Source organism: Pseudophryne corroboree, chromosome 6, assembly GCF_028390025.1.
Source record: "Pseudophryne corroboree isolate aPseCor3 chromosome 6, aPseCor3.hap2, whole genome shotgun sequence".
Classification (NCBI taxonomy): domain Eukaryota; kingdom Metazoa; phylum Chordata; class Amphibia; order Anura; family Myobatrachidae; genus Pseudophryne; species Pseudophryne corroboree.
Genome location: NC_086449.1, coordinates 534,604,544 through 534,621,885, shown reverse-complemented (window position 1 = coordinate 534,621,885; position 17,342 = coordinate 534,604,544). Strand labels below are relative to the sequence as shown.

The 17,342-nt window shown below is 46.8% G+C and overlaps 1 protein-coding gene across 1 annotated transcript in view; it reads right to left on the bottom strand.

Moving 5' to 3' along the window:
* Positions 1-16,751, bottom strand: part of UBE2N (ubiquitin conjugating enzyme E2 N) — a 155,221-nt gene extending 138,470 nt beyond the window's left edge. Inside the window, exon 1 of the mRNA XM_063927621.1 lies at positions 16,621-16,751. Within this exon, the coding sequence (XP_063783691.1) occupies positions 16,621-16,650 (30 nt within the window). The 5' untranslated portion in view covers positions 16,651-16,751. The remainder of the gene's footprint in view (positions 1-16,620) is intronic.
* Positions 16,752-17,342: the final 591 nt, after the last annotated feature.

Genomic DNA, 17,342 nt, shown 5'->3' with positions numbered 1-17,342 from the left:
TGATTGCAGGAAATGTAGGAAAACGACCCAGTTGAAATTCCTCCATCGGAGCACTCCGCTGCTCGCACCACGCAACATATTTTCGCCAAATACGGCGATAATGCTTCGCGGTGACTTCCTTCCTTGCCTTTATCAAGGTAGGAATGACTTCTTCTGGAATGCCTTTTCCTTTTAGGATCTGGCATTCAAACGCCATGCCGTCAAACGCAGCCGCGGTAAGTCTTAAAAAAGACAAGGACCCTGCTGAAGCAGGTCCCTTCTCAGAAGTAGAGGCCACGGATCGTCCGTGACCATCTCTTGAAGTTCCGGGTACCAAGTCCTTCTTGGCCAATCCGGAGCCACTAGTCTTACTCCTCTTTGCCGTATAATCCTCAATACCTTTGGTATGAGAGGCAGAGGAGGAAACACATATACCGACTGGTACACCCAAGGTGTTACCAGCGCGTCCACAGCTATTGCCTGCGGATCTCTTGACCTGGCGCAATACCTGTCCAGTGTTTTGTTGAGGCGAGACGCCATCATGTCCACCATTGGTTTTACCCAACGGTTTAATAGCATGTGGAAAACTTCTGGATGAAGTCCCCACTCTCCCGGGTGAAAGTCGTGTCTGCTGAGGAAGTCTGCTTCCCAGTTGTCCACGCCCGGGATGAATACTGCTGACAGTGCTATCACGTGATTCTCCGCCCAGCGAAGGATCCTGGCAGCTTCTGCCATTGCCCTCCTGCTTCTTGTGCCGCCCTGTCTGTTTACATGGGCGACTGCCGTGATGTTGTCCGACTGGATCAACACCGGTCTTCCTTGAAGCAGAGGTTCCGCCTGGCTTAGAGCATTGTAGATTGCTCTTAGTTCCAGAATGCTTATGTGAAGAGACTTTTTCAGGCTCGACCACACTCCCTGGAAATTTCTTCCCTGTGTGACTGCTCCCCAGCCTCTCAGGCTGGCATCCGTGGTCACCAGGATCCAATCCTGCATGCCGAATCTGCGGCCCTCCAATAGATGAGCCTCCTGCAACCACCACAGAAGGGATACCCTTGTCCTCGGCGACAGGGTTATCCGCAGGTGCATCTGAAGATGCGACCCTGACCATTTGTCCAACAGATCCCTTTGCATGGAATCTGCCGAAAGGGATTGCTTCGTAAGAAGCTACCATTTTTTCCCAGGACTCTTGTGCATTGATGTACAGACACCTTTCCTGGTTTTAGGAGGTTCCTGACCAGGTCAGATAACTCCTTGGCTTTTTCTTCGGAAAGAAAAACCTTTTTCTGAACTGTGTCCAGAATCATCCCCAGGAACAGCAGACGAGTTGTCGGCATTAATTGGGATTTTGGAATATTCAGAATCCATCCGTGCTGCTTTAGCACCTCTTGAGATAGTGCTAAACCCATCTCTAGCTGTTCTCTGGACCTTGCCCTTATTAGGAGATCGTCCAAGTATGGGATAATTAATACGCCTTTTCTTCGAAGAAGAAATATTATCTCGGCCATTACCTTTGTAAAGACCCGAGGTGCCGTGGACAAACCAAACGGCAGCGTCTGAAACTGATAGTGACAGTTTTGTACAACGAACCTGAGGTACCCCTGTGTGAGGGGTAATTGGAACGTGGAGATACGCATCCTTGATGTCCAAGGATACCATAAAGTCCCCTTCTTCCAGGTTCGCTATCACTGCTCTGAGTGACTCCATCTTGAACTTGAACTTCTTTATGTACAGGTTCAAGGACTTCAGATTTAGAATAGGCCTTACCGAGCCATCCGGCTTCGGTACCACAAAAAGAGTGGAATAATACCCCTTCCCTTGTTGTAGAAGAGGTACCTTGACTATCACCTGCTGAGAATACAGCTTGTGAATGGCTTCCAAAACCGTCTCCCTTCCTGAGGGGGACGTTGGTAAAGCAGACTTCAGGAAACGGCGAGGTGGCTCTGTCTCTAATTTCAACCTGTACCCCTGAGATATTATCTGCAGGATCCAGGGATTTACCTGCGAGTGAGCCCACTGCGCGCTGTAATTCTTGAGACGACCGCCTACCGCCCCCGAGTCCGCTTGCGAAGCCCCAGCGTCATGCTGAGGCTTTTGTAGAAGCCGGGGAGGGCTTCTGTTCCTGGGAAGGAGCTGCCTGTTGCTGTCTCTTCCCTCGTCCTCTGCCTCGTGGCAGATATGAATAGCCCTTTGCTCTCTTATTTTTAAAGGAACGAAAGGGCTGCGGTTGAAAAGTCGGTGCCTTTTTCTGTTGGGGAGTGACTTGAGGTAGAAAGGTGGATTTCCCGGCCGTAGCCGTGGCCACCAAATCCGATAGACCGACCCCAAATAACTCCTCTACGCATCGCCTGTCCACTGTCGTGTCCATAAAGCTCTTCTGGCCGAAATGGACATAGCACTTACCCGTGATGCCAGTGTGCAGATATCTCTCTGTGCATCACGCATATAAAGAAATGCATCCTTTATTTGTTCTAACGACAGTAAAATATTGTCCCTGTCCAGGGTATCAATATTTTCGATCAGGGACTCTGACCAAACTACCCCAGCACTGCACATCCAGGCAGTCGCAATAGCTGGTCGTAGTATAACACCTGCATGTGTGTATATACCTTTTTGGATATTTTCCATCCTCCTATCTGATGGATCTTTAAGTGCGGCCGTCTCAGGAGAGGGTAACGCCACTTGTTTTGATAAGCGTGTTAGCGCTTTGTCCACCCTAGGAGGTGTTTCCCAGCGCTCCCTAACCTCTGGCGGGAAAGGGTATAAAGCCAATAACTTCTTTGAAATTAGCAGTTTTTTATCGGGGCACCCCACGCTTCATCACACACGTCATTTAATTCTTCTGATTCGGTAAAAACTACTGGTAGTTTTTTCACACCCCACATAATACCCTGTTTAGTGGTACCTGTAGTATCAGCTAAATGTAACATCTCCTTTATTGCCAAAATCATATAACGTGTGGCCCTACTGGAAAATACGGTTGATTCGTCACCTTCACCACCGGAATCAGTGCCTGTGTCTGGGTCTGTGTCGACCGACTGAGGCAAGGGGCGTTTTACAGCCCCTGACGGTGTTTGAGGCGCCTGGACAGGCACTAATTGAGTGTCCGGCCGCCTCATGTCGGCAAACGACTGCTTAAGCGAGTTGACGCTATCCCGTAATTCCACAAATAAAGGCATCCATTCTGGTGTCGACCCCCTAGGAGGTGACATCCTCATATTTGGCAATTGCTCCGCCTCCACACCAATAACGTCCTCATACATGTCGACACACACGTACCGACACACAGCAGACACACAGGGAATGCTCTATACGAAGACAGGACCCACTAGCCCTTTGGGGAGACAGAGGGAGAGTCTGCCAGCACACACCAAAAAGCGCTATATATGACAGGGATAGCCTTATGATTAAGTGCTCCCTTATAGCTGCTTTTATATTAATATATTGCCATTTATTTTGCCCCCCCTCTCTGTTATACCGTTTCTGTAGTGCAGTGCAGGGGAGAGACCTGGGAGCCTTCCTGACCAGCGGAGCTGTGACAGAAAATGGCGCCGTGTGCTGAGGAGATAGGCCCCGCCCCTTTTTCGGCGGGCTCGTCTCCCGCTATTTAGTACATTTAGGCAGGGGTAAATATCTCCATATAGCCTCTGGGGCTATATGTGAGGTATTTTTAGCCTTTTTAAAGGTTTTCATTTGCCTCCCAGGGCGCCCCCCCCCCCCAGCGCCCTGCACCCTCAGTGACTGCCGTGTGAAGTGTGCTGAGAGGAAAATGGCGCACAGCTGCAGTGCTGTGCGCTACCTTAAGAAGACTGCAGGAGTCTTCAGCCGCCGATTCTGGACCTCTTCTTGCTTCAGCATCTGTGAGGGGGCCGGCGGCGTGGCTCCGGTGACCATCCAGGCTGTACCTGTGATCGTCCCTCTGGAGCTTCATGTCCAGTAGCCAAGAAGCCAATCCATCCTGCACGCAGGTGAGTTCACTTCTTCTCCCCTCTGTCCCTCGTTGCAGTGATCCTGTTGCCAGCAGGAATCACTGTAAAATAAAAAACCTAAGCTAAACTCTCTAAGCAGCTCTTTATGATAGCCACCTAGAATTGCACCCTTCTCGGCCGGGCACAAAAATCTAACTGGAGTCTGGAGGAGGGTCATAGGGGGAGGAGCCAGTACACACCACCTGACCTGTAAAAGCTTTACTTTTGTGCCCTGTCTCCTGCGGAGCCGCTATTCCCCATGGTCCTTTCAGGAACCCCAGCATCCACTTAGGACGATAGAGAAATAATATTATGTACTCCTGGCTCCTGCTATAACCGGCACTGCAGTAGTGCTCCCCAGTCTCCCCCACAATTATAAGCTGTGTGAGCTGAGCAGTCAGACAGATATATAATATATATAGATGATGCAGCACACTGGCCTGAGCCTGAGCAGTGCACACAGATATGGTATGTGACTGACTGAGTCACTGTGTGTATCGCTTTTTTCAGGCAGAGAACGGATATATTAAATAAACTGCACTGTGTGTCTGGTGGTCACTCACTATATAATATATTATGTACTCCTGGCTCCTGCTATAACCTATAACTGGCACTGCAGTAGTGCTCCCCAGTCTCCCCCACAATTATAAGCTGTGTGAGCTGAGCAGTCAGACAGATATATATAATATTATATATAGATAATAGATGATGCAGCACACTGGCCTGAGCCTGAGCAGTGCACACAGATATGGTATGTGACTGAGTCACTGTGTGCTGTGTATCGCTTTTTTCAGGCAGAGAACGGATTATAAATAAAACTGGTGGTCACTATCAGCAAAACTCTGCACTGTACTGAGTACTCCTAATGCTCCCCAAAATTAGTAAATCAAGTGTCTCTCTAATCTATTCTAAACGGAGAGGACGCCAGCCACGTCCTCTCCCTATCAATCTCAATGCACGTGTGAAAATGGCGGCGACGCGCGGCTCCTTATATAGAATCCGAGTCTCGCGATAGAATCCGAGCCTCGCGAGAATCCGACAGCGTCATGATGACGTTCGGGCGCGCTCGGGTTAACCGAGCAAGGCGGGAAGATCCGAGTCGCTCGGACCCGTGAAAAAAAACATGAAGTTCTGGCGGGTTCGGATTCAGAGAAACCGAACCCGCTCATCTCTAGTATATACAATATTGCGCCTAAATTTAGTGCCCCCCCCTCTCTTTTTTACCCTTTGAGCCTGAAAACTACAGGGGAGAGCCTGGGGAGCTTTCTTCCAGTTGCACTGTGAAGAGAAAATGGCGCCAGTGTGTCTGAGGGAGATAGCTCCGCCCCTTTTCCGCGGCCTATTCTCCCGCTTTTTTCTGGATTCTGGCAGGGCTATTTACCACATATATAGCCTCTGGGGCTATATATTGTGGTATTTTTGCCAGCCAAGGTGTTTTTATTGCTGCTCAGGGCGCCCCCCCCCCCCCAAGCGCCCTGCACCCTCAGTGACCGGAGTGTGAAGTGTGTATGAGGAGCAATGGCGCACAGCTGCAGTGCTGTGCGCTACCTTGGTGAAGACTGATGTCTTCTGCCGCCGTTTTTCCGGACCTCTTCTTGCTTCTGGCTCTGTAAGGGGGACGGCGGCGCGGCTCCGGGACCGAACACCAAGGACTGGGCCTGCAGTCGATCCCTCTGGAGCTAATGGTGTCCAGTAGCCTAAGAAGCCCAATCCGGCTGCAAGCAGGCGAGTGCGCTTCTTCTCCCCTTAGTCCCTCGCTGCAGTGAGCCTGTTGCCAGCAGGTCTCACTGAAAATAATAAACCTAAATCTATACTTTCTTTCTAAGGGCTCAGGAGAGCCCCTAGTGTGCATCCAACCTCGGCCGGGCACAAGATCTAACTGAGGCTTGGAGGAGGGTCATAGTGGGAGGAGCCAGTGCACACCAGGTAGTCATAAATCTTTCTAGAGTGCCCAGCCTCCTTCGGAGCCCGCTATTCCCCATGGTCCTTACGGAATTCCCAGCATCCACTAGGACGTCAGAGAAAACTAGAAAAACTCCTAGGAGCTCCCCTAGCTGTGACCGGATTCACTGGGCACATTTTCTAAACAGAGTCTGGTAGGAGGTGCATAGAGGGAGGAGCCAGCCCACACTATTAAACTTTTAAAGTGCTCATGGCTCCCAAGGGACCAGTCTATACCCCATGGTACTAATGTGGACCCCAGCATCCTCTAGGACGCAAGAGAAACATTACTGTATTACCTTACATAGGAGTGTTAAACATATTCAGTTGCACAGCAAAAGAAAATCACAGCAATAGTTATCAGACTCCTATGCATCAGGCCCTTTATCTAACTATTCGTCCTCAAAGGTAGATAGAGACTTAGTGCTGTATTACCTGGCTCAGTAGAGTGGGATACAGGGAGACTTCACCCCGCTTCCAGGACCGATCAATACGTTTGCAAACGCTGAGTGGATCCAGATGAACACAGGCGCCTAAGTGAACACTGACGCACCAGTCACACAGCCGCCTATGCTGCGACTAGGTCCCCTGAGTACACAGCGTCTCAGACGGAAGCGGCAAAAACAGTTCATGGCGGGAGACTTGGAGGAAACTGGTCATGAACCAGGGGTAGGGGCGCGTCTGACTCCCCACTGCTGACATCAACCCTGGGGATCTCGGCCTCATACTACCCCTGGAGCCTATGATCCCTAAGGCCTAGCGCTGGTTCACCCGAGGTGGCAGCCGCGTCAGCAACTGTTTGGTAGTCTCCTTCCAAAACAGTGCGGCTGTGTCCGTGTACTAAGCGGACCTGATGCCTTTCCTTCTCCCCGTGCTCCGGCCACAGAATGGTAACATCTGCTGGACCTGCCAGTATATCCGACACAGACGCCAGCCGAAACAGCACTGTACACGTGGGTAAGCGTTGTCGCGACCCAGCGGAGAGTTGTTGGAGCAACTCTTTCTAAGATACGTATAAGACGCTTTTTAGAAAGATCACTCAGAAAATAGTAAGACTATAAAAATAAAAGAAAGCTTATGGCTGCTTAAAAAACAGCAGCCCTCTGACCATGGTACGCTCCTGCCGCATCAAACAAAAGACTGATATGCCTGAGCCAGGAGGTGGGATATATGGACGGGCCCGTTGCATGCTGGGAGGCCGAAAAGCTTTGACCATTTGGTGCAAATCCGCTGTCGCTCCACTATATAACAATGTATCCTGTGGATAACCTGTGGACCCTGCCGGAGAAAGAGACCAGCATACCACCAGGCTTAAACTATAAAATGCTTAATATTCATGAAATAGCAGCATACAAGTTACAGTATCAACTTTTCCAGTAAGACAAGGTACAGGTTGAGTATCCCATATCCAAATATTCCGAAATACGGAATATTCCGAAATACGGACTTTTTTGAGTGAGACTGAGATAGTGAAACCTTTGTTTTTTGATGTCTCAATGTACACAAACTTTGTTTAATACTCAAAGTTATTAAAAAATATTGTATTAAATGACCTTCAGGCTATGTGCATAAGGTGTATATGGAACATAAATTAATTGAGTGAATGTACACACACTTTGTTTAATGCACAAAGTTATAAAAAATATTGGCTAAAATGACCTTCAGGCTGTGTATATGTAACATAAATGCATTCTGTGCTTAGATTTAGGTCCCATCACCATGATATCACATTATGGTATGCAATTATTCCAAAATACGGAAAAATCCGATATCCAAAGTTCCTCTGGTCCCAAGCATTTTGGATAAGGGATACTCAACCTGTACTTATGTCCAAATAAAGAGCATGTTCAAGGGTGCCTGCCCATCAGCCCGACAGCTGTTTAAGTGGAAGTTGGCGTCTGTCAGAATCAGTGTAATCCCCAACATCTGTGTCAAGACACATACAGATCATGTCCATGCCGACTGTCGGAAACCGGAAATGCCCGAAGTGGAATGCACTCCGGTTCCCAGCCAACTGTTTGATGGTGTGTAATATCCAGTCCAATGGTAATACACCTTACCAGCCAATTAGAAACATAGGGTAACCATGGTAATCAGGGTTTACTGGTAATTAAAAAAAAAAAAATGGGCAGACTAGATGGGCCAAGTGGTTCTTATCTGCCGTCAAATTCTATGTTTCTATAATTATTTTATTTATAGCGCTCTTTCTCCAACAGGGCTCAAGGCGCTTTACAAGCTTCAAAATAAAGCACATAGTACAAAAGATTAAGTAATACAGAAGGAAGAAGAAAATTAGAGTGCAAGTGTAATGCAGGTTTGGTGCAGGTATTTTGGGTAATTGGGCACATTATGTGCGGCACCCTGTTAAAATAGCCTAGCATGAAGACTGAAAAGTCCTCACCCATTTTCCTTTTTGTCAGAGATAACCGACCACTCAAATCAGCTGTAAAACGGAAGCCCTTTCTGTATGGGTTTAGGGTGGAAACTGTCAGCTAACAAGACTATTTTTGTCAGTCTGTTTCTAAAGATTGAGGTCTCAAAATTTACTCTCATGAACAGAAAAAGCAACATCTAAAAAATATTGACACTAATAGGGTTATCCAATTAGAGATGAAACAATGGGTGTGAAAATGGCTGTTTTCGCACTTTTTCCCCAGATGTTTCACCAATATTTTTTTCTTAATCCAATTTGGTCGCCTGTAAAAAAAAATAATACATTATCTCCAGAAAACACAAAGGTTCAGTAAAACCTATGCGTTTTCGGTAGAACAGACCTGTTTTTGCATGAAAACGAGGCAGTTTCTGGGGATTTGGTTTCGCCTGCCTGAGGCAGTTAAACAAATCCCTGATAAGACGCATCTCACGCCGGCTTATCAGGGCTAATTAGATAGCCCCTGACGGGACAATTAACCCTGGTACATTACCCCGGCGAATTGGAAACCCCCTTAGAGGGCTGCTTGAACTTGTGAATCTAATGGTGTTGGTCAAAGAATTTAAAGATAAAACAGCTTTATTGAAACGTAATGAACCACCATAAAGAGGATTCTCAATATTAGTAGAGTACGTCCTCTTGTTGAGAAGATTCATAACATCATACTCATACATATACACAGGTTTCCACAAGCAGGCGTCCCATAGCTGTCCCCTTTTTTTGCAAAACATAAAAAAATGAAATCATAAAATTATTTTTATGTAAGATAAAATCCATCAGCAACAGGAGAAATTCACTGGGAGAACCAGAGTAGTGTGGACTAGTGGTAATTGCTTTTTAATAGCAGTAAGTCCCTCACCATGCATACATAATGTTAGCGTAGAGACTTGTAATGTCAAGAGTGACAACCAACCAGACAGAGGTGGCCCACAATCTTTTAACCTATTCAAAAAAATCAGTAGTGTCCTTAAAGATCGTTGGTGTATTCTAATACTTAAGGGGGGTACTCACGGAGCGATATTCTAAGCAATCTGACTAGATTGCTTAGAATATCAGCCTGATCGCTCCGTGAGTACCCCTTACAGCGATAGTGATGCGCAGCCCCGCAGCCCTTGGCTGCGGGTCAGAGACTGCCACCCTGAGTAACCAGAAGGTTACTCGGATGACCGATGGTCACGCAGAATGATCTGTTGGTGTGTCTTGAGACACACCAACACATCATGGTTGCAGTCAGAAGGCGTCTATTTACACCAGATGCCTCCTGCTGCATTAGCATACTAGATATACGTTATTGCACAGACGCTTTCTTATGGCTGTGCAATAGCGTACAACACTGAATCAGGCCCATAGTGCAACTGAAAGCTGTCTACGTACCTCAGTGACAATCACTTTTGTTCATTACAATGCCTTCGCCTGTATTTGTGGAGCGGATAATAATGAGCATACTTTTTCTAAGATCCAACATTTATCTCCAGTTACTTACACAGCACACATATTGCAAAATTGCCTGCTGTTCAACCAACCTCTAAAGCAGGCTTTTTCAACCAGTGTGCCGTGGCACACTAGTGTGCCGCGACCAGTTGCAAGGTGTGCCGCGGAGCCAGAGCAGCTTCCTGCACCTTCAGAGTAAACTGTTGGCCCAGGCTCTTCTTAGAGGATCAGTCGTGCTCCGGCCGTGACCTAAAACGGTGTGATATCATAGGTCATGGCCGCCGCGTCTTACCACCCAGCCAGCCCACCTGTCTGCATACACATCTTCTAGTTCCCGCCTGCATGCACAGCTTTCCTTGCCAACCCACATCCACACCTGCCCAACCGCCCGCTGCTCAGTATTCGCAGAACTCCACTATGAACAACCCCCGCCACTGAGGGACAGGGAGGAGGACAGCTGATAATAATATTTGTTATTTTATTTCTCCTGTGGGGATCAATAGGATTTCAATAGGATTTATGTGGGGAGAATAAGAATTTATGGATTTATGGGGGGCACAATATGAATAATTCATGTGGGGAGCAATAGGATTTATGTGGGGAGAAATGTGATTGATTTATGTGTGGAGCAATAGGATTTATGTAGGGAGCAACATGATTGTTTTTTCTGTGTAGGTCAATGTATGTGTGGATTTTTTTTTTTATTGTGAGTGCCAATGTGTGTGTTTTGTTTTTTTCTGTGGGGAACTTATGGTGTGCCTTGGCAATTTTAAAATATTGTTCGGTGTGCCGCGAGTAAAAAAAGGTTGAAAATCACTGCTCTAAAGGGACCATGTTACTGATTGCTGGTGGGCGGATCAAAGGTGCTTTTACTGTGGAAAGGAGAGGCAGCACCACTAACAGTATTCTGATTACAAAAATAGTATTTCATTTTAAGCTGCTTATGAAATTTGTATAATTCCACATCACAGTCAAAGACCCTTTAATAATGTGTTTGTACAAAAGAATGTCCCTTGGACAATACTGTAACTCAATTTCAGACAAACTATAAACAGAAATATTACACCATTGGGGTTGATACAATTCAATGCGCTGTTACTATCGCTGGGAAGGAGGTCCCTGAGCTATTCAATTCAGCGCGCTGTTAAGTCAGCCAGTGGATTTGTACTGGAACCCCTCCTGTGGTGCGAGCAGAAAGCTGACAAAACTAGGTCCACAATGCTGTTTTGTGCTCTTGGAGAATGTCCATTCTTGCAACTAAACACCCTGTTTCAGGCACAAGTACTGGCATTCTCGGGAACAGTAGCGAGCTGAATTGAATAGCTCCAGGGCCTCCTTCCCAGTGCTATTCAATTCTCGTTGAATTGAATCGACCCAATTGATTTCTCTGCCCCTCATTGATTGCTACCTTGGTGTGCCAGGTTTTATGCCTTGCCCTCCTGCACTGCCTGTGCTTTTGTTTCTGGTACAGGCAGGACTGCTGTCTCTTAAAAAAGGGTCACTATAAAATGTAGAGCAGAGGTTCCCAAATGCGGTCCTCAAGGCACCCCAACAGTCCAGGTTTTAGGTATAGCCATAGCTCAGCACAGATGGTTAAATCAAATTGACTATGGTGCTAATTGAGTCACCTGTGGTCAAGCATGGATACATTTAAAACCAGGACCGTTGGGGTGCCTTGAGGACCGCGTTTGGGAACCTCTGATGTAGATTGATCAGTCAGAAGTATGTGATTCAGTATCTGTATATGACCTCTCTCCTCCCACCCTGTTTAGGTCCCCATTGGTGGGTTCCCCCCCTGAAAGAACACTCAAGGGTATAACATGCAATTCTTTATAGTCTTCCCTTACATGTGTTTTTCTTAAAAGAAAACCAACTTAAAAACAGCAACACTATTCCCAAGTTTTGTCAACCACTCAACTTTAAGAAAATAAATGCCTGTTAATTCACATCCACTCATTTCTTTTTCAAGATTAAGGAGATCAGTATTTACCTGCTGTATGAAGAGCACCATTAGATCAAAACTACGTTGGTTTAAAATCTGGCAGCATTGTTTGCAAAATTCCTTATTATTCTTTCCATTGTTGGTTGATTTTTAATCCCGAAGCCATGTGGAATAAGCTTTTCCTTGTGATAATGGGACAAGTAAGTCCATGTAAATTTAGCTCTAAAAGGCGTTTTTTAATAAATCAGAAGAAATTCATAAGGACTGTCTGTATCAAACTTCAATGAATCCATATCCGAAAAAAGGATTTTAAAAATGTCTTTGTGGCCAATTCAATTGTTTTTGCCTACAGCTACCACTAGGGGCCCAAAACGGAGCAATTCAAACGTTGATCCGTTTAGACGACGGTCCTTGCAGCGAGAAATGTGCGCTAAACCAGCACTTTCGGCATCCAAACGAAAGTTTGGATGCACATAACAGGACTGTAGACAGGTTTAGCCGTTTTACGCAGCTAAACCCTGTCTGGGAGCACACATGCAAAGGCGCCCAAACACAATTGATTCCTGACAATGTTTGGGCATCTATAATTTCCCGTTTACATGGGAAACGGATGCCCAAAAAATGTAATCGCCCTCCTTTGGGCGATTTAATTGTGTTTTGCTCCCTATACAGATCGTGCATGTTACATCCAAACAGAGGTTTTAGCTGCGTAAAACAGCTAAACCCATCTAAAGTCTTGCTTCGGGCGTCCAACCTCCTGTTTGGATGCTGAAAGTGACAACTTAACGCAAATTTCTCGCAGGCCTCAGGAAGAAATGTCACCTCCGTGACAATTAAATTGCTCCATTTTGAGCCTCCTAGTGGTAGTCACAGGTTGAAACAATTAAATCGGCCCCTGTGTGTTCTAAGCTAAGGAATCATAACAAAAATTGTAAGCTGTCTGCCAGTAAACCACCTGGTGCAATACACTTTCCTTAGCATTAGACAGGACTCAGCCAGCACTCACCAGGTTTATCACTGAGTGTCCTGCATACTGCATGTTATAAATACACACTTGTGTGGCAGCTAGGATATCTGCTGCATATTTACAGTTACATCATCAAGTGCTGCACGCTAAAATAGTATAATATTAATACCACATTATCCTTTTGACAGTTGCTGGATACAATGGATTCTGCACATTTAAATATGAATATACTTGAGTTTACATCAGGATTTTATTTTTTTAAACAGCATTTTTTTTTCTTATGCTCCCTTATGGTATATCATGTTATTTCTCACTATGATCAACATTTACAGATTACTGCACTATAACTAGTACTATATCACTTTCTATAAAACCTCACAAAATGAAAATGCAGAAATTGAATGGCTTGGTCAGGTGCAGGGCACCCAATAAAACAATTGTGTCACCCCCTCCACTGAGTCAAAGTGTGTATGATTATGTATGATTCTATCAGCGTATAACACAAAAACATGCTTCTGGAATATACAATGGAGTGTGATGTGTGATGAGTGTGATGTGCGTTTCTTAGGAATGCCCTCTAACGAAGGTTAGCGTCTGAATTTAATAGTGCAAGTTAGAATAGAGACACACATGAATTACACATAAGCAGAGATATACCCCTTTCACATCACCAAAATAACCTGGGTTATTGCTGGGTCGACCCAGGTTGAGGTGCAGTGTGAAAGCGCGAAAGTGCTATGACCCGGGTTGAGCAACCCAGCATTTCAAGCCGGGATTAAAGCAGGGTTACACATGGGTCAGACCCAGGTCGCTGTGCAGTGTGAAAGGATTTGACCAGTTATACCCCTTTCACACTGTCAATGCCGGATCCCACCCGGGAATTGGAAACGGGTCCTTCCCAGGTGGGATTCGGCGTTGCCCGCTGCTGCAGGCTTTCCCTGACCCGGCGGGTGGGTTGCCATAGCAGCAGAGGGCGGAGCCGGCGCTGGGAGATGAGATAATCTCTGCGCCGCCTCTCCCTGCTGTAGTAAACGGGTTTACGCAGCCACTGACCCGGTATTCAACCCAGGTATAACATTGCTTTATTCCCGAGTTGAATTGCCGGGTCAGGTGACCCGGGATTTCAGCTATGGCCCTTTCACACCGCACGCTGACCCGTGTTGACCCGGCAATATACCGGGTCGATACCGGGTTATCTGTGCGGTGTGAAAGGGGTATTACTCATTCGGGACTCAAGAAAAGGCACTGATTGGATGTTCCTTTTTCTCCTTTGGTTTCCTTTTGACACCTTATCTTTGTGAGCCAGAAAAACTCCATTTGAAATGACATCCATATTGTCTACATCGATGACCCGGGTTCAGTGTAAAAGGTGCTAACCCAGAAATAGCCCGGGTTTAAAGTGCAGTTGAAAAAGTCTGACCCAGGTTGGCAATGTGAAAGCATAAGCAATCCCTTTAAACCGGGACACTCATGAATTACACAGGTTCTGTGGCTGATTAAAACCAGGTAACATGCAGGCTTCAAGGCAGCCAGCCATAGAAAGTGTATATTTATAGGTCAGTGCCTAGGCGAGTGATATTATAGCAACCCTAAAGGGGAATTCAATTAACCGCATTAAGATTTTACCACTAGTTGACTTAGCGCGCATATTGCAACCTAATATTCAGCATGTATTCAATTAGAAAATGCTTGATGAGGTAATTCTATAGAGCATAACTTATACCGCTTTTATACTAAAATGACGGGTCGCACAGAGGCTCCGTACACGTGTGCTTCCTGGGTGCGACCCATCAAGAGACCCTTTTCCGACAACAGCCTGTCACTGCCAACATGTGCGAAGCTGGCGCACGGAGATGAAATGATCGACAAGCGCTGCCTCTGCTCTATGCAGTGAACGGGTCCCAATGACCTGGCTAACCCGCTTACACTGCACCGCAACCAGGGTTGGATTCCTGGGTAATTGGACCTGGGTTAACCCTTTTACACCGAGCCACTCCTGGGTTATCACAGCAATAACCCGGGTTTTTTGTGGCGGTGTAAAAGGGGTATTAGAGGAGCCGCATGGTAAAGAGTTCCCCTCTATCAACCCGAACATCAGAAGTGTCAGATAATTCAGGATAACTACATAAAAAGCTATTAGCCATATTTTGAGGTTCTTAAAAGTAATGGTAAGCAAGTGTTTTTCTCACAAAATTTAAAGTTTCTGCATTATTTACGTGTATAAAAAGTCTGTAGAATCATTTTTAATGGTTTGGTAAGCAAGTTTAAAATATATTTTTTTTGGAGGGGGGATGGGTGTAACAACTCCATAATTAAACCACTTTTTGAGCTTTTTAAAGTAAAATATTAAAGTAAAATAACCAGAAAAATTTACACATTGGCCAAATTATGTTAAATGCCTCTAAGTGAATTATTCATTGGTTTACGTGTACCAGAGTATCATCATTTTCACCTTAAAATATTTTTTCCCTCCTTTACGCCTTCTCAGGGCTGCCAATGAAGAGCTGCATAAACTCCCATTGAGACCCAAGTTTACACAAACATTGTAATTGTATAGCAGGAAGTGCAGCCATGGCTTTTATAGCCACACTGATACCCCTTTTCCATCTAATTACGCGGGTTGCAGCCGGGAGCCTGACACGAGTGCTACCAGGCTGCGACCCACGTCAGCCCCCTTTCCATCTGCCGTTTCCAACCCAGCATATTGCCGGGTTGGGGACGTTGCCGGTGACGCAGCGAGGGTGGCACTGGGATATCACATGATCTGCCAGCGCCGCCCTCCCACACAGTGTGAACGGGAGCAGAGTCGTTTCCGTTTACACTGCACAGCTTACCTGGTTGAACCCGTGTTCAACCCTGCAAGCTACCCAAGTTGGAATACCGAGTTAATCGATCCGGATTATTCCAACTCAGCCCTTTTACACCAGCCAGCAACACAGGTTATGCGCGTTCATGTGCAGTAACCGGTGTTGTATGCTGGCTGGTGGAAAAGGGGTAATGAGCAATTTTCAGTCAATTTGTGGCTACTGGTATCAGCTTCTGAATTAGAGAGCCATGCATTTTATCAGCAATGTGGTTAGCACGGTCATTAATTATCAGTTATTTATATAGCGCACACATATTAAGCAGCGCTTTACAAAGAATATTTGGCAATTCACATCAGACCCTGCCCCAATGGAATTGACAATCTATATTCCCGATTACATTTATACACATGATGATATAGTCTGAAAAAAGTTAGCCTACCAGTATATTTTTGGACTGTGGTAGGAAACTGGAGTACGAAACCCACACAAGCATGGGGAGAATATACAAACTCCACACAAGGCCATGATGGGAACAGAAACCATAAAGCTTTATATACATGAACTTCTGTATAGGGAAATGAAATACTGTGCTGGCCAATTTATTAGAATATCAGTGGCCATGTTTTTGTTATAATTTCCTTCCAGGGCCATATACTGGAACTCTCTCACGATAAACCTTAATAGGAAAAGACTATGTGGGTGACCTCCTGCGGCTACTACCCCTGTGACCTCCCCGTGGCCCTACTGTGCTGCCGTCGCTACCCTGTGCCCGCCAGCAGTGCAGTGGCCAGCAGGGCCGGGGAGGAGCAGCTGCGGGTACCACACACCTAGTGTTGACCGGCTAGCAGCGATGCCCATGCTGCGGAGGGCGGGCTGTTCTCCGGCGGGTGAGGGCGTGGCACGCGTGTCCCCGCACATCTACATTACAATGAAGCTTCCCCCACGGATGAAGAGTCTCCCGTCCGCACTAGGGTACGCCGCCAGGTGTATGATACTCAACACCAGGGGCCACTCTGTGCTGGGTGGCACCAGGCCGCTCCTCCTGCCGGCGGCTGCCATGTTGGAGGGGAGCGGAGGGTGGTGTCCCCTGGGCTTCCGCCCGTCACTCATAGGTCCGACTCTCGGATCAGAGCCCGGACAGACCGCTTACACGTTACCTTGACGATCCTGCGGGGAAGCCCGGTCATCCTGTCTTATAGCGAGTGCAGCGGCCTCGGACTGTCTCTGCGTCCGCCGGATCCTCCTGTCACGCACAAGTGAGCACGCGACGTCCGCTTCCGAATACGTCACCGCGGCGCCATGCGGCATCACGGGAAATGTAGTTCTTGGGCTGTAGTGTGGTTACCCATAGCATACCTCCCAACATGTCCCTCTCCAGGAGGGACAGAATGCTCTGCTTCTGGACTTTTCTCTTAATTTAAGATTGCAGGCACCTGTTTTGAACAGGTGAATGGATAAGAAAGGTGTTACAGCACAGGTGATGGCAATCATACATTAAGAGGGAAGTCCAGGAGCAGAGCATTCTGTCCCACCTGGAGAGGGTCGTGTTGGGAGGTATGTGTGCCCTGAGCAGCATCATATGCCTACCCATTAGATGGCTGCACAGGAAGCAGGTGCCTTACTACCACGGTGATTGCCCTCCCCGCTGTACCAATGAACGTATCACCGAATAACCACAATATTACAAAGTTGCATGAATAATATGGCTATAACAGTGGCAAATGCTGGATTTCTAGACAGGGGTGGTCATGACTAAAACCAAGTTGGAGAAAGGACCTCTGATGTCACCAGGGGGAGGAGCTAGGGGTGAACAGGGTACCCGAAAATGTACCCTCGCCACGCTTCGAGCACAGTGGCTCGCTCCGCTCGCCGCCAGGTT